The sequence below is a fragment of the Eschrichtius robustus genome, chromosome 3, assembly GCF_028021215.1.
Source record: "Eschrichtius robustus isolate mEscRob2 chromosome 3, mEscRob2.pri, whole genome shotgun sequence".
Classification (NCBI taxonomy): Eukaryota; Metazoa; Chordata; class Mammalia; order Artiodactyla; family Eschrichtiidae; genus Eschrichtius; species Eschrichtius robustus.
The window spans coordinates 115,181,043-115,207,281 of NC_090826.1; the positions used below are offsets into that span (position 1 = coordinate 115,181,043).

A 26,239-nucleotide genomic window follows, 5' to 3' on the forward strand; every position below is an offset into this window, starting at 1 on the left:
ATATCTAGGAATAAACCTACCTAAGGAGACAAAAGACCTGTATGCAGAAAATTATAAGACACTGATGAAAGAAATTAAAGATGATACAAATAGATGGAGAGATATACCATGTTCCTGGATTGGAAGAATCAACATTGTGAAAATGACTCTACTACCCAAAGCAATCTACAGATTCAATGCAATCCCTATCAAACTACCACTGGCATTTTTCACAGAACTAGAACAAAAAATTTCACAATTTGTATGGAAACACAAAAGACCCCGAATAGCCAAAGCAATCTTGAGAACGAAAAATGGAGCTGGGGGAATCAGGCTCCCTGACTTCAGACTATATTACAAAGCTTCAGTAATCAAGACAGTTTGGTACTGGCACAAAAACAGAAATATAGATCAATGGAACAGGATAGAAAGCCCGGAGATAAACCCACACACATATGGTCACCTTATCTTTGATAAAGGTGGCAAGAATATACAGTGGAGAAAAGATAGCCTCTTCAATAAGTGGTGCTGGGAAAATTGGACAGGTACATGTAAAAGTATGAAATGAGAACACTCCCTGACACCATGCACAAAAATAAACTCAAAATGGATTAAAGACCTAAGTGTAAGGGCAGACACTATCAAACTCTTAGAGGAAAACATAGGCAGAACACTCTATGACATACAGCACAGCAAGATTCTTTTTGACCCAGCTCCCAGAGAAATGGAAATAAGAACACAAATAAACAAATGGGACCTAATGAAACTTAAAAGCTTTTGCACAGCAAAGGAAACCATAAACAAGACCAAAAGACAACCCTCAGAATGGGAGAAAATATTTGCAAATGAAGCAACTGACAAAGGATTAATCTCCAAGATTTACAAGCAGCTCATGCAGCTCAATAACAAAAAAACCAACAACCCAATCCAAAAATGGGCAGAAGACCTAAATAGACATTTCTCCAAAGAAGATATACAGATGGCCTACAGACACATGAAAGAATGCTCAACATCATTAATCATTAGAGAAATGCAAATCAAAACTACAATGAGATATCATCTCACACCGGTCAGAATGGCCATCATCAAAAAATCTAGAAACAATAAATGCTGGAGAGGGTGTGGAGGAAAGGGAACACTCTTGCACTGTTGGTGGGAATGTTAATTGATACAGCCACTATGGAGAACAGTATGGAGGTTCCTTAAAAAACTACAAATAGAACTACCATACGACCCAGCAATCCCACTACTGGGCATATACCCTGAGAAAACCATAGTTCAAAAAGAGTCATGTACCAAAATGTTCATTGCAGCTCTATTTACAATAGCCAGGACATGGAAGCAACCTAAATGTCCATCGACAGATGAATGGATAAAGAAGATGTGGCACATATATACAATGGAATATTACTCAGCCATAAAAAGAAATGAAATGGAGGTATTTGTAATGAGGTGGATGGAGTTAGAGTCTGTCATTCAGAGTGAAGTAAGTCAGAAAGAGAAAAACATATACAGTATGCTAACACATATATACGGAATCTAAGGAAAAAAAAAAAAAAGGCCATGAAGAACCTAGTGGCAAGACGGGAATAAAGACACAGACCTACTAGAGAATGGACTTGAGGATATGGGGAGGGGGTGGGGTGAGATGTGACAGGGTAAGAGAGTGTCATGGACATATATACACTACCAAATGTAAAATAGATAACTAGTGGGAAGCAGCTGCATAGCACAGGGAGATCAGCTCGGTGCTTTGTGACCACCTAGAGGGGTGGGATGGGGAGGGTGGGAGGGAGGGAGATGCAAGAGGGAAGAGAAATGGGAACATATTGTATATGTATAACTGATTCACTTTGTTATAAAGCAGAAGCTAACACACCATTGTAAGGCAATTATACTTCAATAAAGATGTTTAAAAAAAAAAAAAAATCTTCCAACAAACAAAAGTCCAGGACCAGATGGCTTCACAGGTGAATTCTATCAAACATTTAGAGAAGAGCTAACACCCATACTTCTCAAACTCCTCCAAAACATTGGAGAGGAAGGAACACTCCCAACTCATTCTATGAGGCCACCATCACCCTGACACCAAAACCAGACAAAGATACTACAAAAAAAGAAATTTATAGACCAATATCACTCGTGAATATAGATGCAAAAATCCTCAACAAAATACTAGCAAACAGAATCCAACAACACATTAAAAGGATCATACACCATGATCAAGTGGGATTTATCCCAGGGATGCAAGGATTCTTCAACATACGCAAATCAATCAATGTGATACACCATATTAACAAAATGAAGAAGAAAAACCATGTGATCATCTCAATAGATGCAGAAAAAGCTTTTGACAAAATTCAACACCCATTTATGATAAAAACTCTCCAGAGAGTGAGCATAGAGGGAACCTACCTCAACATAATAAAGGACATATATGACAAACCCACAACAAACATCATTCTCAATGGTGAAAAACTGAAAGCATTTCCTCTAAGATCAGGAGCGACACAAGGATGTCCACTCTCACCACTATTATTCAACATAGTTTTGGAAGTCCTAGCCACGGCAATCAGAGAAGAAAAAGAAATAAAAGGAATACAAACTGGAAAAGAAGAAGTAAAACTGTCACTGTTTGCAGATGACATGATACTATACATAGAGAATCCTAAAGATGCTACCAGAAAACTACTAGAGTTAATCAATGAATTTGGTAAAGTAACAGGATACAAAATTAATGCACAGAAATCTCTTGCATTCCTATACACAGATGATGAAAAATCTGAAAGAGAAATTAAGGAAACACTCCCATTTACCACTGCAACAAAAAGAATAAAATACCTAGGAATAAACCTACCTAGGGAGACAAAAGACCTGTATGCAGAAAACTATAAGACACTGATGAAAGAAATTAAAGATGATACAAACAGATGGAGAGATATACCATGTTCTTGTATTGCAAGAATCAATATTGTGAAAATGACTATACTACCTAAAGCAATCTACAGATTCAATGCAATCCCTATCAAATTACCAATGGCATTTTTTACAGAACTAGAACAAAACATCTTAAAATTTGTATGGAGACACAAAGGGCCCTGAATAGCCAAAGCAGTCTTGAGGGGAAAAAACGGAGCTGGAGGAATCAGACTCCCTGACTTCAGACTATATTACAAAGCTACAATAATCAAGAAAATATGGTACTGGTACAAAGACAGAAATATAGACCAATGGAGCAGGATAGAAAGTCCAAAGATAAACCCATGCACCTATGGTCAACTAATCTATGACAAAGGAGGCAAGGATATACAATGGAGAAAAGACAGTCTCTTCAATAAGTGGTGCTGGGAAAACTGGACAGCTACATGTAAAAGAATGAAATTAGAACACTCCTTAACACCATACACAAAAATAAACTCAAAATGGATTAGAGACCTAAATATAAGGCCAGACACTATAAAACTCTTAGAGGAAAACATAGGAAGAACACTCTTTGACATAAATCACAGCAAGATCTTTTTTGATCCACCTCCTAAAGTAATGGAAATAAAAACAAAAGTAAACAAATGGTACCTAATGAAACTTAAACGCTTTTGCAGAGCAAAGGAAACTACAAACAAGATGAAAAGACAACCCTCAGGATTGGAGAAAATATTTGCAAACGAATCAACGGACAAAGAATTAATCTCCAAAATATATAAACAGCTCATGCAGCTCAATAATAATAAAAAAAAAAAAAACCCAATCAAAAAATGCGCAGAAGACTTAAATACACATTTCTCCAAAGAAGATATACAGATGGCCAAGAAGCACATGAAAAGCTGCTCAACATCACCAATTATTAGAGGAATTCAAATCAAAATTACAATGAGGTATCACCTCACACCAGTTAGAATGGGTATCATCAGAAAATCTACAAACAACAAATGCTGGAGAGGGTGTGGAGAAAAGGGAACCCTCTTGCACTGTTGGTGGGAATGTAAATTGATACAGCCACTATGGAGAACACTATGGAGGTTCCTGAAAAAACTAAAAATAGAATTACCATATGATCCAGCAATCCCACTACTGGGCATATACCCAGAGAAAACCACAATTCAAAAAGACACATGCACCCTAATATTCATTGCAGCACTATTTACAATAGTCAGGTTATGGAAGCAACCTAAATGCCGATCGACAGAATAATGGATAAAGAAGATGTGTTACATATATACAATGGAATATTACTCAGCTATAAAAAGGGATGAAATTGGGTCATTTGTAGAGACAGGGATGTATCTAGTGACTGTCATACAGAGTGAAGTAAGTCAGAAAGATAAAAACAAATACCGTATATTAATGCATATATGTGGAACCTAGAAAAATGGTACAGATGAACCAGTTTGTAGGGCAGAAATTGATACACAGATGTAGAGAACAAATGTATGGGCACCAAGGGGGGAAAGTGGTGGGGGGGGGGGGTGATGAATTCGGAGATTGGGATTGACATATATACACTAATATGTATAAAGTGGATAACTAATAAGAACCTGCTGTATAAAAAATAAATTAAATAAAATTCAAAAAACAATTACATTACCAGATATATCTGGCTCCTATTGTATGAATATCTGACAATATCAGGCCTCTTGGTGAGTGAGGAAGAGGATGTGTTCACTTTTTTCTTCATGGGTGCCACCAAGTGTCGCTCTTCTCCAAAACTAAGGTCAGTGCTAATGCAGGTACCCTTAGCTTCCCAAATCCTGGGACGTCCAGGATTTGTTACCAACTCTGTGCCAGTCATGGGGGGCATTGCAGGCATCAACAGGGCCTTGCAGATTCTCACTTAATCTGCAATATTTCTTTACCTCCAAGGTTGGCCAACCTGTAAGCTTCAGGGGGGTGGTTTTACCACTACTCCGTGTCTTCCTCTACCATCTCCCCCCATGAGTTTCTCTTGTTTATGGTAACACATGGTCTCTACTTGTGGTTCCAGTATTTGTTTAATGGTGCACACAACAGCCATTCAGTCCCCAGAAGGCTTGTCTTACATGGTGCAGAAGGGCAAAGAGCTACCCAAAACCTTTCTCCTTCTAAGAAAGACTCTATTAGGAAATTGTATTTCCATGGAAGTGAGTTAAAAAACAAATTCCTGTAGGGAGAGTTACTGAGACTTCATATGAAAGAACTCACTGAACACTGTAATTCTGGTTCTCCATCTCATATAACCAGATTTAAACTGCAATTATTTCCTCAATGAGCATTATTAAGATATCATAATTTTCTCTACAATATCCTTTTAAATTTGAGGGTGTATTTTGAAGACCATTGTAACTTAACGGGGATATATTTCTACTTATTTATACTAGAAGCCAAAGAGTGTGGGAGTCATGGGGAAGGTTATCGCTTTCCTAACTACATTTTAAAAAATTTCATTGCACAACACCAAGTCAGCCTTTCCTCAGTATCTTTTTTCTATATCTTTCTCCCTCAAAATTGCACTCAGCATAATAGCTATTCCTTCCAAAACTTTGCAAATATCTCTTCCAACACTGTTTTCCCTAACTCTTCTCTTTCATCACCTCTTCTCCTATCTCTAACCTCCCAGTCTCTTTCGTTCAGAATTTTTTTTTCTACTGTGTTCTTTCTCTGGAAATCAATCACTCCCCTCTCAGCTTCTTCTAGTTCCTGTGACCTCAATCAGGCCTGGACACTGAGCAAAGCAAGCAATGAATTTTACTTAGAAAGAGGAACTAGAGGAAGGGCATGTATAGTTATATTTCAATATCTTCCTAGGCACAATGCAGTTAAATTAACAAAAATCAACATAAAGAATACATTGCAGTGATAGCAGATTGTTCAGAAACAATTATATCACTAGTGGCATTGGAAAATCATAGTTTTTCAGAAAAATAATTTTACAATATGTGAAAGGATCCGTTCAAATTCTTTCTGATTCAGTAATTCCATTTCAGAAATATGCCCCCAAGAGGAAAGTAAACGTCAAAATGTATAATGATGTCTGAAGCCGTGCACTGTGAAGTGAGGTGACAGAGGGTGTCATAAATACGATACCTGATTCACAGTCAAAATAATAATAGGAGCTGTCTATATAGGATGCAGCCCCAGAATCTGAATAAAAATAAAGTACTCCCATGCTGTGAAATGTAAGCACACAAGATTCAACATATAATAGAAGGAATATGCCATGGTCTAGTTCTTCCCAACAGGAGTCCAGAAGAGTCATATGTAGATTTGTTTTGATAAAGTTTGGTAGTTCCCAGTTCCCAAGAGGGCACCTAAAGCGTAACAAGTGGCAATCAGTGAGCTATAATGTTGGAAACCATAATATCAAATAGCAAGTAAAATATCTGGATTGACTATCAATAGTTCTCAGTCATTTTTCCTCCCTAATACTTTTAATGGATATCATATGCTCCAATCAGGCAGAGAAGCTCACTAGAACTAGAAAAGTTTTTCTCAATTAGTTGGATGTGGCAAGGATGTGCAAAGATGGGTAGTAGGTGGAAGGTAAAAAGAGAAGAAGAGAGCAAATTAGTCTCCTTGAGCTTCTAAGACCTGTGTAGTCAGAAAAATCCACTTTCTTCCAAGATTTTGATATTGATACATACCCCCAGGTCACTTCACCATCACCCTACATAGCCTTGGAGAATCACTGCCCTACACTAGGATCAAAGTTTAAGTATGTGTATATGCGTCTCCAGCACAATCTGTAGAGAAGAAACATCCTTCTCAACTGATACAAGACAAAGTTAGAAAAAACTTGTACTTCCAGTCAATGCTTCCGAAGGTATTCCATGTCGTGACATTTTGGGGGTAATTTGGTATAAACTGGAGGGGATCTGAAGGCCCAAGTGAGGCTGCTGCAGCAGGAAATGAGTGGTCCAGGGGTTCCAGCAACTTCAGACACCACCCCAATCAACTAAGGGCTTAGGGGATCAATATCTCACCTGGAGCATTGGGTCACAGTATAACAAAAGTTGGGAAAGTCTGTTTAGAGGAGAGGAGATCAAGATCTACCACAGTCCAAGTGACTTATCTATCATAAGCCCTTTACTCTGATTCTATGTCTTTTAAACATTCCAATGGCTGGATGAAACACCCCAACACAGGGTGTGGGAGGAGCAGGTAAATCCTCCATCCCTCGTTGTTCTCATGGACCACTCAGTAGCAAGATGTTTCACTGCAGCCTCTCCAGAGAAGTTTTGCCAGCCACGTGGCTGTACCTGTTTTGTGACCTTACTGCCTTTCTTCACGCCTTTTTTATGATCAAGACCAGCATGACAATGCACCACTTCATGGTCTCACATCTCCGCTGGTCTCATGCCCTTCTCCCAAGCCCTTGTCCACTTGAGTTAATGCTGCCCAAATAAAGGGTCAACAATTTAATCCTTGCCTCAGGCTCCAATGTCTAGAAACCTCGGGCTAAACAGCCATTACACTTTCTCTCCTGTTTTCTCTCTTTTTACCTAAGCTGAGTTGTATTTTTCTCACTTGCGATCAAGAACCCTGACAACTTTAAGCTCAGTACAAATGTTTACACCACTGGATTTGTTCCTAGCACCCTATAATGTTCCTTTGATCACTTTATCACAATTTTTAATGTCTGTCTTCCTGCATTAGACTCTAAGCATCATGGGAATAAGGACCATATATTTTTTGTATATTACTAAAAAGTCAGCATCTACCACAGAATTCAGCATAAAGTAGGCAATCAGTAAATATTCACATTTTTTAATGAATAACTGAATTAATTAATTAATTAATTATATCTTTCAATTACCTTGGGACTAAGCTATAATAGTTCAAACAAGTGTTCTAAACCTTGAATGATATATTCAATACACAAAACTTTAAAAAAATGATATTTGGGTTTGTAAATGTGTCTTCTGTGAGTCTGGCCAATGAGAATTAATCAAGCTGTATGTGTTTAGCTCTGATACTAATAAATTTGAGTTACTAAATCTAAAACATACACAAACATGTTTTAGTAGTTACCAGCTCTGAGATTTGGGGTATGTCATTGAAACTCTTGGATATGATCTTTTCATTCAGCAAATGATAATGAGTGTGTTCCTCTGCCAATCTTATAGGCAGTTTTGAAGACCCAATACTTCAAATGATGTGAATGCTCTTTGTACCTGTGAAGCGCTGCATATATGTTGTGTTTGTCATGAGTATGACTACAAAGGACAACCACCACATAAGGAAGTTCCAGCCTGAAAGAATGATCTCTGACTTTCTAACCCAGCAATGAGAAAAGCAACTGTATAATATTTTTGAAAATGATTTTCTATATTGCTTAACTTTTTATTGTAACATTCAGAAGAATTTTAACTGTTCTTGGTCTACCTTCTACTACCTGGATGTGGCATTAGGGTGGAAGTGGGGAAGGTGTTAAATTTCTTAACATAATCAAGGAGCACAGCAAAGTATTTTTCTCTAATAAAAGGGCTGTTATCTTCCTAAGATAAATTTTGTTTCCAATCTCTAGACTAATTGATATAAGTTGATATTGACATTAAGTTGAAATTAACTAGTAATTTCTTCAAACACATGTAATAGGATCAGACTATAATGCTGCTTTATAACCTGCTTTTGTTTGCTTAGTTACAAAACAAACATGGATAGCTCTACATAAAAAAAAAAAGGATTTTTCCTTCATACATAACAACACATTTCATTTTTTGAATGTACAATAATTAATCTAACCAATTCCCTAAAATTAGACAGTTTCATTATTTTTAGTATAATTAATACCCCAATAATGAAGTTCTTTTGCAACCACCTTAGCTTGATATATTTTGGGATTAAATGCAGGACATACAGTACTTTAGATTTTTTAAGTTAGGAATTTACAAACATAAAGACACTGTATTTAGCATCGTTTTTTTTTTTTTTAAAGGAATTCCTTTATTTTTATTTATTTATTTATTTATTTATTTATTTTTGGCTGTGTTGGGTCTTCGTTTCTGTGCGAGGGCTTTCTCTAGTTGTGGCAAGCGGGGGCCACTCTTCATCGCGGTGTGCGGGCCTCTCACTATCGCGGCCTCTCTTGTTGCGGAGCACAGGCTCCAGACGCGCAGGCTCAGTAGTTGTGGCTCACGGGCCCAGCCGCTCCGCGGCACGTGGGATCCTCCCAGACCAGGGCTCGAACCCGTGTCCCCTGCATTGGCAGGCGGATTCCTAACCACTGCGCCACCAGGGAAGCCCCTAGCATCAAGTTTTTAATCAGTATTTTTCCATGAAGGGAAAGCAATGATAATTGCCTAGTGAGAAGTATCTCCCTAGGAAAAGATACAACTCATCCCTGGAAATCCCGTCTACCCAGTTACTAATGCCTCTCCTAACCCATGGTTTCTGTCTCTAGATGACAGTTTTGGAAATTTATCAGTCCTGACCCAACAAAAACCCTGGCTCCAAGATCATGACTACATTTTGTTAGAGTGAAGAGGGAAGAAGTAGAGGGGCTGCAGGATCCCTGAGCTTCCTCCTTCACATGCAGCCTCTCACAAATCAGAAATGTCCTTGTTCCTTCTGGGAAACTACAGCAGCTTTATTCAGAAACACAGAAGTTGTGCACTGGTTCTGTACCCAGATATTTGCTTCCTGGGGGGTAGAGAAAAGGAAGTGGTTTCAGCAATACCTCCTGACATCTGTGCCTCTAGTCCAATCTACTCTGCCTGTGCTACACTAGTCTCTGTCACCAATTCATATGTACTGTCCTATCTTCTCCTTTCTAGGCACAGAACACCTCCCAGGTAGAAAGGAAAAAACAGAGACACCCTGAATAGGGCCATCTGAAGTAACATATGGAGTTTGACATAAGCTGAAGTGTAATCCCTTTCCAAGTCAGTGAATTGAGGGTACAATAAGACTAAACTCTCAAACACTGATATTATTCATTCTTTCCACTGATGTTGAACATTTGCATGTAGGAGGCACTATTAGACCTGGATGATATAACAGGAAACGAAGGAGAAAGTCTTTGCCCTTGTGGAGCTTATATTCTAGTGGGAAGAGAAAATGTAAACAAAATATATAGCATTTCATATATTGATAAATGCTATTTTTAAAGAATGTAAAGGAGATGGAGGAGAGAGTTGCTCTTCCATATGAGTTAGTCAGGCAAGGCCTCACTGATAATGTTCCCTATGAACAGACATGTGACAAAATGAAGGTATAGACCACACGGTTATCTAGGGGAGAAATAGTCTAAGCAGAGGGAACAGCCATCGCAAAGGCCCTGAGACAAGAGTGTGTTGAGCATTTTCACAGAATAACATGAAGGCTCCTGTGGCTGAAGTTGAAAGCATTAGGGGAAAGCATTAGGAGATGAGGTCAGAAAAGTATATCTGGATAGCTAGATGACATTGGTAGAGTCTAATAGAGCACTGTGAAAACCTTTGTACTCTTTCTCTAATGTGAGATGGAAAATCACTGGGTGCATTTTAAGAGAAAATGAACATAATCTTTCTCAATGCCTGTTCAGCTGCTTGAGTGTAGGCTTTCCTGCGTGCCACAACTACTGAAGCCTGCGTGCCTAGAGCCCGTGCTCCACAACAAGAGAAGCCACTGCAATGAGAAGCCCATGCACTGCAATGAAGAGTATCCCCTGCTTGCCACAACTAGAGAAAGCCTGCACATAGCAACAAAGACCCAATGCAGCCAAAAATAAATTAATTAATTAATTAAAAAAAAATAATAATAATGCTGAAAGTCCTAACCACTGCAATAAGACAAGGGGGAAAATGGCATACAAACTGAAAAGGAAAAAAATAAAACTGCCTCTGTTTGCAGATGACATGATTGTCTACATAGAAAAGTCCCCAAGAATATACAAAAAGAAAACCCCCAAAACAAAAACAAACACACAAACAAACAAAAAAAACCTCCTAGATCTAATAAATGAGTTCTGTACAGTCAATGGATACAAGATCAACGTGCAAAAATCAACTGCATTTCTGTATACTGACAGCAAACAGGTAGAAATATAAATTTAACACATGCTATGTACTTACTAATTTGTTAATAAGTACAATTTGTTAATTGTTCTGGGATTGTTTTTGCAGGGTTCTTTGTTGTTGTTGTTTCTTTCTTCTTCTTCTTTTGCTTTCTTCCCTGTGGTTTGATGGCTATCTTTATTGTTATGTTTGGCTTCCTTTCTCTTGTTTGTGTGAGTATCTATTACAGATCGTTTGTTTGTGGTTACCATGAGGTTTATATATAGCGATATTTTATATATATATATATGATTATTTTAAGTTGCTAATCTCTTGAGTTCAAATGCATTTTAACAACCCTCCATTTTTACAACCTGCCACACATGTGTTTACTGTTTTTGACATCATATTTTACATCTTTTTATTTTGTGTATCTCTTAACTATTTATTATGGATATAGATGATTTTATGACTTTTTTACCTTCCTACTAGCTTTATAAGTGATTAATTTACTACTTTTACTGTATATTTTACCTTTACCAATGAGATTTTTCCTTTCATAATTTGTATATTTCTAGTTGTGGCCTGAACATCAGTTTAAATTTTATTTTGGTATCTCTACTCTTGGAAGTGGGACTTTGATATCCCCATATTCCAACATGACCTCATCTTGGACAATACGTATATGACACCTGCTTCTGAAGCCTGACTCAGAGCATTTGTGCTTGTACTTATACCCTTTCCTGATCATCCTCAGTCCTGGAGAAAGACAGGAATTCCTACTAGTGCAAGGAGGCATCAGAACTTTGAGGATTTAGGATATTACTATAAATATGACCTTGCTGTAGTCACTGAATTCACCATGGGTCTCCCCATGTTTACTTTAGGCTAATGGCCAGACCTAGAATACATCACCTACTGGCCAAATGTACCACAGATTCCAGGCTGACCCTTCACATTCTGTACTAGACCTTGAGATACCACTCCAAAGGAAAAAGGAAGATTTTGAAAATATTTCTATGACAACATCAGTGACCTGGGTTAGGTGGAGGACAGGAGACCATTGTAGGGAAAGCACCGATAGAGACTGGACGTATCACTTATAAATTCTGCCACCTGCAGTATTCCTAGAGATCCTGGGAAAGATTACTTTCTCTCTCAAATTTCCCTAGAACCTGAGAGGGGGTTATTTCACATTTAATTGGATCTTTTCCCTGAAGCTCCACAGTCTCTCTGCTCCAGTGGTTATGATAGACCTGCCAAACAAGGTCTGCTGTCAAGAGAATTGACTCATTGCCTTCATGACTCTTCCCATTCTCCTGGCAATCTCCTCCATTCTGGAGACATGGAGGCAAGACAGGTAAACATTCACAACATTTCTCAGAGCATTGCAAGATTTAAAGTTTGAAAAGTCCTTCCTATGAAAATTGCAGAACCTTCACCCCCTAGTGTATAAATAGTTTCATGAGTTCCCCTCCTCTTCATTCTTTTGAACCTCTGGGTACTATGGCACCATAAGACAGAAATCTATCAGATGTCTCTTTCAGTGGCAATTGACTATCCAGTCCCTTTTGCCAAAGTTTACAGGAATAAGCTTCCTGCTCTCCAGCTTATGATTGCTCTGAGGACATACTAGTCCCTACCTCTGACATTTGCCCATTCTCTTGGTTTTAAGTGAGGTTTTCCTCACCCAAACTGGGAGGGTCACGACATCTATAGAGAAGACGTTGTGTGTGGAGCTGGAGGATGTGGGGCTAAAAGATGCTCCAAGATCTCTATTTTCCCTAGCTGGGCGTCCTTACCAAGAGGGATGGAGGATGTTCTGGAGAATAGGAGCCATGAGAGCTCTGAAAGCTTAGGAGTCCTATATTCTCTTATTTGGATAATAAACTGGCAAAAGCAAACCAGGTTTCTTTTCATGTCTTAAAATTCTAATTAACAAAGAGAAGAGCCAGTTTTTACCATCCACTAAGAAAGTTGTATTTTTCAGGAATTTGTCCTTTGTATAATAGTCCATCTCTATCTTGTCTAGCCTTTGTGCTACATAGCAGTAGGCTAGTGGCTCTTAATCTGATGTCCCTGGATCATTTATGAAAGTTTTGAGCCTCCCAAGTTATCTGAAAAATGTCTACCTTTGTGTCTTTGTATATTTGAGAAGATAAAGTGTCCATATGTTATAGCAAGATCTCAGAGGAACATGTAATAATGAAAACTCATCAAGTTTGCAGTTCACCTGCTCCTTAACTGTCATGTCTTACTATTAAATCCTTGATTCATGGTTGGAATGTTCCAGTGGCACCATTTCTTCTCTGTCTCTGGTTCTGTCATTCATTCCCACTTTTGTCATATAATCTTGTTCTTTCTCAAACATTGCTTTGACTTAAATCACCTTTATATATCTACCTCTGAATAAAAGCTTACCCAGAACATTTGTTTGTCACTCTTCTGGAGGGTGAAATGTCAAAGGTGTTATAAAACAGAATGTATATGTATCTATATGGATGGAATTTCTTTGTTACCCTCTCTTGTTCCATATATTCAACAAGGCAGGCCTGGAGTCTGTGCCCTCAGATGCTGCCTCCTCCAGCCTCCTGATCCCCACAGATGCCAAACATAAACAAATCAACAGAGAAAGACCTGCACCTAGTAGCTTAGACAAGCTCTAGCTTGTTTCAACACTTATGCACACATCTGTATTCCAGGGGTAGACTGACTCAGAGAAAAGGCATTGTAAAGTCATAAAGGTCTATAGCCTAGGCTAAAAAGAGCTACCTTTGGAATCTGGATCTGAAATTGTGTTGGAGGAGGTAATCAAGAGGACGTGACCTCCAGTTGACCTGAGACCTGAACCTGGGCAATCAGAAGCTCTTCATGCCCTCCACTGTATTTGAAGTGTACATCCTGCCCACTGTCCTCACAGTGGGAGCTGTTTTCAAGGATGCAGCCTTGACAGAACAATGTGTTGTTGAGAGCATCTGGAGAGCATACATGACTGAACCCAGTTAAGGCCTCTATATAAACTTATAAGATTTGGCAAGAGGGTGCAGAAATCTACTCATCTTGTAGCCATCCAAGACAAGCCTCATAAGTAAGTTTCCTTGCTTGTTAAACCTGCCACCTACCAGTCTGGAGTGCTTTGCCTCTTTCTTCCGTCTCTCCTTGCCTTCCGTGTATGGGGGCCAGTTTGTGAACCAACAATTGGTGAGCCAGCCAGGAGACCAACGTAATGGGCCTTGGGAAACTGACATCTATGGGGGAAATCCTGAGTTGGCCATCGACCTCTACATGTGGAGGGGTGGCTTCTGTGTTAGATGTGTGTGGACTGCCAAGTGAGTACAGGGATGTCCTGAAAATGCCAGCTGCTTTAATACATTTGTTTGAGAAACTACACATAGTGAATGCACTGTGGCAAAGAAGAGAAATGAATGGCTGCTTCAGTGGGCTGGCCTCTACTTGGGCAGTTAGGCTTGCCACCAATACCCAACTGGAGGCTGAAGCCTGAATTAGAAAGTTGGAACAAGAGGTTAAGTTAGAGAAGGATGTGCTGTTGTCCACTGTTGTGCTAGCTCGGGGCTGGCAGAAAGGTGAAAGAGCAGAATAATCAGTTGGAGACCTTGACGCGCTGTTTTACAAAGCTAGGAGGGCACAAGCTGCCACAGGTTAAGGTCCAAGTGCTTGTGACAAAGCCTGATTAAGATGCTAAGAGGTAAAATCCCTGGGAAAGTGAGCAGAACAAGGGGAAGGATATTATGATGATTGACCATAAAACAGACGGAGCTCCTCATGCCATCTGAGCCCTCATACAAAGGAAAATTTTAAATAACAATTAATCTAGACTTCCGATAATAGAGAAATATAGCCCAAAACACCTAGGAGAAATCTTGCATTCTTTCTCTGTCCCTTGAAGTTGTAAATCTTATCATGTCTTTAAAATATAAACACCCCAGGAGATAACTAAAACACTGCCCAACACAGTGGGCAAATACTGAAAAGAAGGCTGGGGTGGGGGGACAGAATTTTTAAAATACTGAAAAAAAGTGGGGGGACAGAATTTTTAAAATACAGACTGCTATAGAATCTCTCTTGCTCAAAATCTAATCCACAGCCTCCATAAGGTTATTCATCAAAGGCAAATACAAATCTTAAAAGTCTTCCCCAAAAATACTAATAAAAAGCATTTGTCATTTAAGTGGGTACCTGATTCATGGCTAAAGTTTTTGAATAAAAACTGTAGGGTCTATGTTTAAATTTCTGTGTATGTTTACATATATCTATGGCTATATGTTATGTATATGTGGTATTTTTCTACCTCTGAAGGATATTGCTAAAATTATTTTTTAGGAGCTCTATTTAACTGGTATAAAGAAAAAAATGAAACTTGATGTCAATAATGTACTTATGTAAAACTGAAACTTCATTTTATTTCATCTACTAAAAGGACAAAGTTTTCTTATATTATTGGTCAAATAAAAATTGATGCTAAACTTTCTTTAGGTTTATTTTATATAAATATATGTTATTAACATAAATGTTCTTACAAAAGTGCTTCATCTTCAAGAGACTCATGGGAAAGACTCTTACAAATAAGGTTTCTGATAACTAAGATCGTTTTGCCTTCACGTGGACCTTTCAAGAACTTCCCCAAGGTTACCTGCACAGTTCCACAATATGTCACAGGATGGTAACTCAAGATCTGTCCTTCCTTTTCTTCCTCACATCAGTAAAATGGGCCCATTACATTAATAATATAATGTTAATGTGAAGACTTGCATCTGCTGCAGGGCACTCTGTAGGCTTTGCTGAAACATCTGCAAGACAGAGGATAAGTAGTGAACCTGCAAAAATTCAATGCCTAGGCACTACCATGAAGTTTTGGAAGTTGTTTGGTCAGGTAAGATGTGCGCTGTCCCAGAAGCTGTAATTGATAAGATGCAAGCCTATCGAACTCCTAAGAATGTAAAAGAGATGAAAACCTTTGCAGGGATTTGGGGGTTTGGGAAGACTTTTATTCCCCCCGGCACAGTGCCTCTGTCCCTTATACTGCCTAGTAAAAAGAAGGCATATGGGGGGCTGGGGATCAGAGCAGCAAGCCACCTTTGAGAAGGCAAAAATACTAATGAAACAAATTAAAGCTCTGGGCATCTCCCGAGCGGGGCTACCATTTGAGTTAGATGTATCGGTGATTCTGGAAGGTGTGAGTTAGGCACTGTGGCAGAGACAAAAGAAGGAGAAAGTATACTTAGGATTCTGGAAGGAGGCAGAAACCTGATAGACTCCCACAGAGCAACAGCCCCTAGCAGTGTACACAGCACTCCTCAAGGTACGGCATCTCACAAAGGAAAAGCACATCACGGTAAGAACTTCCCTTCCTATCAGGGCGTGGATTAAAAATATGTTCCATCAACCCACCTCTGCCATGGCTCAAACCCCCACTCTAACTAAGCTGCAGCATATTTGCAGCAAAGGAGCACCTTATCTGCCAGCCCACTGTCTCTAAAAATGCGGGCACTACTAGGCCTTGTAACGTATGTAGATTCTCCAAATACCACTCCTCTATTCCTGTGGTAGCCCCCTGCTACCACAGGAATAAAAAAAAAGTGAATGAAAAAAATTCCCTCTATGTCTGGTATTCAGATGCCTGCAAACACAGCAGCCAGTGGGCTAGTGTCAAGCAGTTTGGCTGGCGATCATTCATGAACTCGGGCCATTAACCCCTTGTACTGACTACTGGGCTTTTCTAATGGGATTAACCCTATGGCTTGAACAATGGGGAGCCAAGGGGTGGACGATCATAAGTAAGCCCTTGGGGGTCAGGGTATGTGGAAAGACATTTGGGTTCACCTGCAAGAGCCTGAGGCCATCCTCACTGTCTTCCATGTTCCAGCTCATCAGACACTGACATCTCTTGGCAATCAGGAAGCTGTCGCCCTAGCTTAGGTACAAGCCCTAGCAACTGACCCTTCAGTAGATAAAGCAGATTGAGTGCATAAAAAGAGTGGCCAGCGCAACACCTGGGTAGGATGGCATAGTGCCAAGGATGCCAGGTTGCCTTTAAAATATAGTGACTTGGTTAATACAGTAACAGCATGTTTTGTGTACTCTAAACAACATCCAAGGCAACTGCCAAAGTAGTCTGGAACCATCCAGCAGAGTTCCCAATTGGTGAGGGATTGACAGATTGATTATATTGCCCCCCTCCCTCTGAGTGAGGCTTCTAAATATGCCTTGGTTTGTGTGTATACTGTGTCTGGCTTAACTCAAGCTCTTTCCTATTGCCAAGCAAATCAGGCTACCACCATTAGCGGATTAAAGAAGCTGAGAACCATGTAAAGGTACCCTCATCAAATAGACATTATATAAGGGTCACATTTCAAAAGTCATGATATGGGAAGAAGAACAAGACCTTAAATGGAGGTTCCATCTCCCCTATAACCTGCAAGCAGCAGGTTAATAAAAAAGAAAAATAGAATATTAAAACAGCAGATTAAATTACTAACAGGTAAACCCACCTTGGCTGAGTGGACCAAAGTCATGTCCCAGGCTTTCATACGTTTGAATGATTAACCAGCAGGGCCTGTTGCCCTATATGCCAGACTGGGGACCCCTGCTGAGGCACTAAATATCATAAAGGTATGGGAATCACGAGAAACAGCCATTGGATCAATGAGCTATGCTGCTGAGAACATCAAGCCCCATCACGCCTAGGTAAGGAATTGTCCACTGAAATTTTCAGTGGGACATCTTGTCATCGGGCCCTTTCCAGATTCTTAGACAGCAATATCATAGAATTGAATATGGCCTCCACAAGATTCTTAGGCAAGCAAAGCTTTTTATTAAAAGAGATAACTTGCGCAGAAGGGCAAAGGCAGAAAAAAAGTGCCAGCTCCCCCAGTAGAAGGGGCAAGTTGCTTTTATAACAAAAGTGAGGTTTTGTCTCATTTCCAGAAATCATCAGACTTCTTTGATCTGCAGCAGGTGATCAAAGGGTGGCTATCAGGAATAGGGAGTGCTTCTGTGAGGGGAAAGAAATGCATGAGACTTTTCTGCAAGAAAGCACAGGAAGAGGTAAGTTTAAAATTTATAGTTGAGTTTCTTGTCTTCTGGCAACCAGGTACACTCATTAGCGTAACAGAGATAAAGCTAACTTTTTATTCCTGGGAGCCTAGTTTTTTGTCTCTGGAACTCTGCTCCCCAGGGCCTTTGTTCTTTAGCTGGCAAGGCCTGTTTTGCCCAAGGCCGTTCCCTGGTCCTTTTCCAAAATGGCTGCATTCTTGTCTTCCTGTCTCAGTCCCACCAGAATGGGTGAGATACTTTGCACCCCTGGGTGAGGGAGAACTACTAGATCTCCATTGGGGTCCAATTGTCCTGCTACAAACTGGACTTGTTGAAACACACTGTAGCTGGAATGGGATACACACCATTAAAAGAGGAGAAAAGGTAAGGGTTCTGGTCTGGCATATCCTACCCCCAGACCATCTCCTCATGCCTGGCAGTGCTGTCTCACCCAGGGCACAGCCAAGTCAAGTTCCTAAAGCTGCCAACCTCATTCTCCTCGAGGTCAGGTGGGCATGTTCTGTTTTCCATTAGTACGGTCAGTTTGGCTGCTGTCTATGTTCCCTCCATTGGCCTGGAGGACATTACAGCATATATAGAAGTCCTTACAAATTTCACCCAGCAAGCCTTAAATGACAGCCAGCAAAGCCTGTCCTTACCAAACACTGAAATGCTCTCAATGGAGGAGAAAAGTTGCTCTCCAAAATAAAATAGCCTTGAACATTATTACTGCCTCACAGGGAGAAACCTGGTGCCATGATCCAAAAAGTGTTGTATGTTCAGAGCTGGATCTGCTAATGTTATCATCTTTAAATCATATAAAAACACAAGTAAGCAAACATCCTGAGTGATCGGACCCCCAGCCTAGGGGCTTAGTAAATCAGTGGTTTGAATCATGGGGCTCTTCGTGGAAGAAATGTTAATTATTTTAGGAATCATTATCTTGATCTGTGTTTCCTCTTACAGGTGCCCGTATTACTGCTGTGGTATCTGACTCTGGTGCAGCCAGATAACCACTAAATGAGCCACCTCCACGCTGATGAGACCCCTTGCTGACCACTCAGCGCACATCGTGGGAGAGGGGGCTGTGTGAAGTTGTAAGAGTCGATCACGAGGGGTAAAATGTTGGAAGAAATAACCAGAGCACATGACTGCCACTTGACCCAAGAACCGGACCCGGACAATCGTAGGCGCCTCACCCCCTCCCTGTGCTCCCACAGTGGGAGCCATTTTCAAGGACACAGCCTTTGAGAGAGCAATGTGTTCTTGAGACTGTCTTGACAGTATATATGCCTAAACCCAGTTAAGGCCTCTAAATAATCCCACATGCCGCGGAGCAACTAGGCCCGTGAGCCACAACTACTGAGCCTGCGCGTCTGGAGCTTGTGCTCCGCAACAAGAGGCCGCGAGAGTGAGAAGCCCGCGCACCGCGATGAAGAGTGGCCCCCGCTTGCCGCAACTGGAGAAAGCCCTCGCACAGAAACGAAGACCCAACACAGCCATAAATAAATAAATAAATAAATAAATAAATAAATAAATAAATAAATAAATAAATAAATAAATCTAAATAAACTCAAGATATGGTGGGTAAGGGCAAAAATCACTCACTTGTGGCCACCCAAGACAAGCCTCGTGAGTAAGTTGCCTTGCTTATTAAACCTGTCACGTACCCGTGTGGAGTGGTCTACCTCTTTCTTTGGTCTCTCCTTGCCCTCCATGTACAGGGGCCATTTGTCAGCCAAGAAATTGCTAGTGAAGAAGAGTTCATTTGCCTTGTTTATTCCATTGTCAATATTCCTCCCTAGTGTGGCTGACTGAGGATGATCAAGGTCCTCAGTTTTGCCTCACCCAAATATCTTCCTGGTCTCATCTCAACAACCCACACATTGACAGTATCAGGTGGGGAACATGGAAAAAGAAAGGTTTTTGCTGGGAAGGAGCTTCTAATGCTGGTATAACCTTTTTTCCCCCCATTTAGGTCTACACTAGTTACTCTCGATTTGAGCCACTCTCACCCCACCCCAGACCCATGCTCTGCCCTTCTCTGCTGCTCTGTGCCCTGGGATGCTGACCCCTGCAGACTGCATCAGCCAGCCTCTCTGGTGTACAGTTGGACTCCATCAGTAGGAGGTGCTAAGGGGAGACCAGGCAGCAAGGTGAGGCCAGGGCATTCTCCCCCTCCCTCTCAGTTTCAGTGTCTCATCTCCAGCAGTAGTTTCATCCTTCCACAGTCACAGCTCCACCTGGCAGCCCCTCCTTGGTGACTCCAGTTCTCACTGGGCTCTTGTAACTCTCCTTCCTCCCCTTGCTTCTTCACGCTGCTTCTTCAGCTGAAACAGTGTCCCACTGTGACTGGCCTCGGGGTGACCCATCATGTTTAGTTTGTTGTTTCAACCCTGTCCCCATCTCTGTGAGTCAGTCCTTTCATTAAAGTCTCTTCTTTTAAGCACTAGGCTGATTCTATTTCCAGCCTGATATAAGAGCTCTCTTTCAAAATTTATTCTTGAACTTTGGAGTGTGAGGAGACAGATGTGACCTGTCCTGTGTGTGTTAAAGCTCTTCAGAACACTGTAAAGTAATTTGGGGCTAATGCCTCAAGGTTAATACCATAGGGTGTATTACTTCTTCCATTCTGCTTGTACCCGTCTGGAACATCCCATGGGCAGGGATGACTTGGGTTGGGCAGAATCTGTATCTTCCTGAGTCCCCGGACTACATAATACCAACTAATATCATCCTAATCCACCATTATTTTTAACAAATGCTTATTTATTTCTTCATGTGGTCTGGGCAGATCTCCAAAGAGCGGCATCCATGAAGTGTTAGCGTAGTGTCACAATATTAGGAATTGCATAACAGACCATGCATTCTGAGTAGTAAGGGGGCTTTCCCTTTGAAAGAGACCATGCAGGTAATTTGAATTTTAGCAGGTACAGAACTAAATCAGCAAAGTCAAAACAAGTTGGAAAGCTTCCCTAGAGGGACTTTAGCTATAAGGTGAAGACATCTTACATTTTAAGGAGAATTTCTAATCAATACACACATATGTAAGAAACCCTGTAAAGAAGAACATTTATTTTCTCAGCATATGTGGGGCTGGGGGTGGGGACAATGCTGATCGTCAAACAGAGAGCTTTCCTACTTCCGTTTTTTCTGTTTCTATAAAATCCCTGCTGAACCACAGTGCCCAATCCCGGCTTCCCAGTCCATGGGGATAGTCTGTGGATTCTGCTTTAGGACCTGAGCTGCACCTGTCACTGGGAGAACTTCTTGCCTCCAACCTCATGTTGCTGTGGCCATTGCTTCTGGTCCTTGGTGGGTAGGATGCTGGAGCAGGATTTGGGGGCAGACAGGGCAGAACCACCTGTGCCTGGGCATCCCAGAACCTCTTCTTCTTCTGCTGGGATGAGTAGGGATGGGCTTCAGCTTCTAACTCAGGACCGATAGGTAAAATGCAGATGGGTACTGAGCAGAGCAGGGTTCCCAGGAAAAACAAAGTACTGTGAGTTTCTTTTCCAAATACTGATGCCTTCTCCCTTTGTTTAATAACCATTTCTACTTTGATCTCTAGGAAAATTGGAAAACTTCTTAAAAGGACATCAAAGGAATTTTCTGTTCGGGTAAATTCTATTTCTAGCCCATTTAAATCCTACTCTGCCCCCAACCCCACTTCCACTTCAAGCTACCACATTTTTGGCTAAGTTCTAACTTTCCTAGACTTAAATTTTGGAGAGGCTTCAAAGATGATGAGATGAGATTGTGGTTTTTGCTGAATAATATGACTCTTGTATATGGATGCAAATACAGTACTAGATGTAAACAGGGAAAAAGGGAGAAACAGTGTCAACTAGATGTGAGAGGACACCTCCATTTCCTTCCTGGCCCTTCCTGGCTTGTGTGTTGCCACCAGGCAGGCAAAATATCTCAAAAAAAAAAAAAAAAAGTCTTAAAAAGAGAAAGTGGAAGAGGAGAAAATAAATCACGAAACTTCTGAGATTTTACCTACAAAATAACCAACTTCTGGTAAGTGAGATGGACTGTATTTATAAACTGTGGGTCTTACAAAACAAGTGTTTGATTCTATGAGAGTGTTGCTTGCAAGTCAGGGAAGAAGGAAAGATGGAGGGGAAAAATAGGAGGGAAAATAAAGACAGGAACTGAGGGAGGGAGGATAGAAGGGAAGGGAGGATGGGGGTAGAGGAAAGAAGGGATAGAAAGAAAGGGGAGAAGAGAGTTGTTGGGAAGGTTCTTAGAGGGTTATAACTTTTTTAAAAAAGATCTTTATCCTGGTCCTGTGGTAACTCTCTGACTCTTCTCTCACAGCTCCTCTCAGGGTGCAGTCAGGTGAGTTACTTGCTTTTTCGTTCTTTTCAGTCTCTGGGAATCATACTTATTCTTCCATGCAAGGAAGGTACCGCCTCTCCCAGCCTCCCAGGGATCAGGGTCTGGACTGGGGTAAAGAGAGCAGGAGGCCAGTGTCTCACCCTAGTCCCAGCCAGGGCAGGAATACTCCAGTGTCACATTCATCTTTGTTACCTGCCTGCTTGATGGGCGAAAGACCCTACCCTGACCCTCCAAGGCAATGAATTCTTTTCCCTTTACTATTAAGCCCTGGGACAGGAAAGAAGTTAACTGTGAAGGAAAAGCAAACAATGCAATGTACTGTTGGGAAAATGTTCTCCTGGTTCTGGCCACAGGAGCTCAACGGCCTCCACCAGAAGCACTGGAGGCAGTGATGGAAAAATATTTATAACAGAGAGAACACCAGTGGGCTAGGGAGATGCTCTGCATCAAACAAGAACTTCCCTCAGTCTTTTATTTGGATTGCAAACTACCTGTGCCTAACTTGTTTTCCTTCCTTTCCTTTTTTTTTAAATTAGAATTCTAATGTAATGAAATAAAGAGGAAAGCTTTGTTTTATATTAGACTGGAAAGTTACATTTTCTTCCTGAATCATTCCTTTGAGAGAGTATTCATTCTATTATAAGGAGGGGAAGTGATACTTATAAATCTAGTACTTTTATGTCTGATGATATAAATTCCATTATATCTAACATAATTTTAAGCAAGAGTGTTCTTAACACATTAGAGGGTCTCTGAATCAGCCCCATAGGATCCAGTGAACTCCCTGAAATCATGGTAAAATGTGTGCATATGTACAATTGTACCTTCCTCTAGGGAAAGGGTCTGTAAGTAATATGTCAACGTTAAAGGCCACTTATGGTCCAATCCTTGTTCCAGGCTCAGTGTAACCTGGAGTCATCATTTCTTATTCTCTCTTGCCCTGTCATTATTACCAAGTTGGTCACATAAATCTTATTTCTCAAGTATTTCTTTAATCAAATAGATTTCATCTCTATAATCTTTACTGGAAAACTTACCCAGTCTCAATGTGGAGGAAGAAAACTTTTGGCCTCCAGGAGGGCTTAAGACTTCTTTTTCTTTATCAATATTTATGCCCCCTTGCCCTCCACCCCAACCTCCTAGTCTAATGGTGGAACTTTCAAAGTGGCTAAAAAGTATATAGTAGTTGTCTCTGAACTTATTTGATCACTTTGCTCTATCAAGAAAAAAATTTTCAGCATGCACTTTAAATGTATTACATAGATATAGATCCCTATATTGATGGTGAATGTTGTAAAACATACACAAAAACAGAACATTTTGGGGCTTTCCTGGTGGTGCAGTTGTTAAGAATCCGCCTGCCAATGCAGGGGACACGGGTTCGAGCCCTGGTCCGGGAAGATTCCACATGCCACAGAGCAACTAAGCCCGTGTGCCACAACTACTGAGCCTGTGCTCTAGAACCCCCAAGCCACAACTACTGAGCTCACGTGCCACAACTACTGAAGCTCATGCGCCTAGAGTCCGAGCTCCACAACAAGAGAAGGCACCGCAATGAGAAGCCCACGCACCGTAACGAAGAGTAGCCTCCACTCCCTGCAACTAGAGAAAGCCACACGCAGCAACGAAGACCCAATGCAGCCCAAAAAAGTAAATAAATTTAAAAATTTTTTAAAAACACAGAAAATGTTTTAATGAGGAAAGATGAGACAATGTTTAATATAATACGAAAGCTCTAAATGCTTTTTCTCCACCTCCTTATGGATCCCGCTTTGCATGTTTTTAAAATTGAAGTATAGTTGATTTCTTATTTTCTGTTAGATTCTGGTTTTCAGCAGAGTGATTCAGTTATACATATATAACTGATATACGTAACATATATATTCTTTTTCATATTCCTTTTCATTATAGGTTATTACAATATATTGAATATAGTTCCCTATGCTATATAGTAGGACCTTGTTGTTTATCTATTTTATATATAATAGTTTGTATCTGCTAATCCCAAACTCCTAATTTATCCTTCTCCCCTTTTCCCCTTTGGTAACCATAAATTTGTTTTCTATGTCTGTGGGTCTGTTTCTATTTTGTAAATAAGTCCATTTGTATCATATTTTAGATTCCTCATATAAGTGATATCATATGATATTTGTCTCTCTGACTTACTTCACTTAGTCTGATAATCTCTGGGTCCATCCATGTTGCTACAAATGACATTATTTCACTCTTTTTTATGGCTGAGTAGTAGTATTCCATTGTATATATTGTATTGTATATACGACATCTTCTTTATCCATTCATCTGTCGTTGGACATTTAGGTTGCTTCTGTGTCTTGGCTATTGTAAATAGTGCTGCTATGAACTTCGGGGTGCATGTATCTTTTTGAATTAGAGTTTTCACAGATCCCACTTTGAAGACTGGATCTTGACACAATGAGAGAAGACCCTGAGAGCTGGCACTCCTTCCCTCCACCATAAATTTGTGGCTGGAAGGGTGAGCTGGGCAGACAGCCTAAGCAAACCCTCTCAAGTCCAGTCTCTTTCTCCATTCCATTCCTTCATGTCTGACACCACCTCTGTTTTACACTGAAGGGGAATGATCCAAAGTTCAGGCCTGGGATTAAGATTTTTATCAGAACAACAAACATTTTCTCTGCAATTCATCCCAATGTGCTACAATTCCAAATTGATTTTTAATAATTTCTAGCTCCATTGCCAACTGAAAAATTTCCCCCAAAAAAGCCCAAGGCTGTAGGGCTGGGTCACAGAGCAGTGTGGTGGCTGGTTCTTTCTTCTTCAAGGATGGCCACACCCTGAGGTCAGACTGGCGCTCACCAGAGTTTTGGATCTCATCAATACGGAAGGAAGACTCAGGATATTCCTGGTGTGAAGCGATGACAACATCTCACAGTGTCCCAAAGCAGAGTGACCGATCCTATATACAAGTGCAGATTGAACATCAGTGCTGGACTGCCGGGCTGGGTGGGGCAGAGAAGAACAGTAGCTCCTATTCAGACCTGCGTTTGTCCTTTCAACTGTGCTTCCCACATCCCCGTGGGTGTGGGGGCTACAATGACCCATCTGGGTTCTGCTTTATTAACTGCTACCATGGCATCATTTCCCAATAGCTTTGCTCTCCCTCTCAGAAAATAATCCCTCTCTGGAGCATTTATGTATGCCTAGCACTGAAGTATGCTCAGTGAACCAAGAGATAAATAAATCATGGTCTCTGTCTGCAGAGAATGACCCCTAACTAGAAGGAACATTTAACCCAGGTAGAGCCATGAAGGAACAAAGTGATGATGGTGATAATGATGATGAGATGATGATGATGATGATGATGACAGAAGCAACAATAACGATCCCCAGCATTTATAAAAAGTTTACTAAATGCTAAGCCTGAACCCAAGCTGTTGTACTCAATTCAGAACCCCTCTGATGCTCGGAAATATTTGCAGAGGGGAAGACTTGTAGAAAGTTTACCGGGGGAGGGGCAAGATGGCGGAAGAGTAAGACGCGGAGATGACCTTCCTTCCCACAGATACAGTAGAAATACATCTACACGTGGAACTGCTCCTACAGAACAACCACTGAACGCTGGCAGAAGATGTCAGACCTCCCAAAAGGCAAGAAAATCCCCACGTACCTGGGTAGGGCAAAAGAAAAAAGAAATAACAGAGACAAAAGAATAGGGACGGGACCTGCACCAGTGGGAGGGAGCTGTGAAGCAGGAAAGGTTTCCACACACTAGGAAGCCCCTTCGTGGGCGGAGACTGCGGGTGGCAGAGGGGGGAAGCTTTGGAGCCACGGAGGAGAGCACAGCCACAGGGGTGTGGAGGGCAAAGTGGAGAGATTCCCGCACAGAGGATCGGTGCCGAGCAGCACTCACCAGCCCAGGAGGCTTGTCTGCTCACCCG

At 40.9% G+C, this 26,239-nt stretch overlaps 1 protein-coding gene across 1 annotated transcript in view; it reads left to right on the forward strand.

Annotated features, from left to right (window-relative positions):
* Positions 1-26,239, forward strand: part of LOC137760670 (Fc receptor-like protein 2) — a 77,057-nt gene that overhangs the window by 31,448 nt on the left and 19,370 nt on the right. The window contains exons 2-4 of the mRNA XM_068537594.1: positions 17,871-17,990; positions 22,302-22,322; positions 25,124-25,274. Coding sequence (XP_068393695.1) covers positions 17,871-17,990; positions 22,302-22,322; positions 25,124-25,274 — 292 coding nt within the window. The remainder of the gene's footprint in view (positions 1-17,870; positions 17,991-22,301; positions 22,323-25,123; positions 25,275-26,239) is intronic.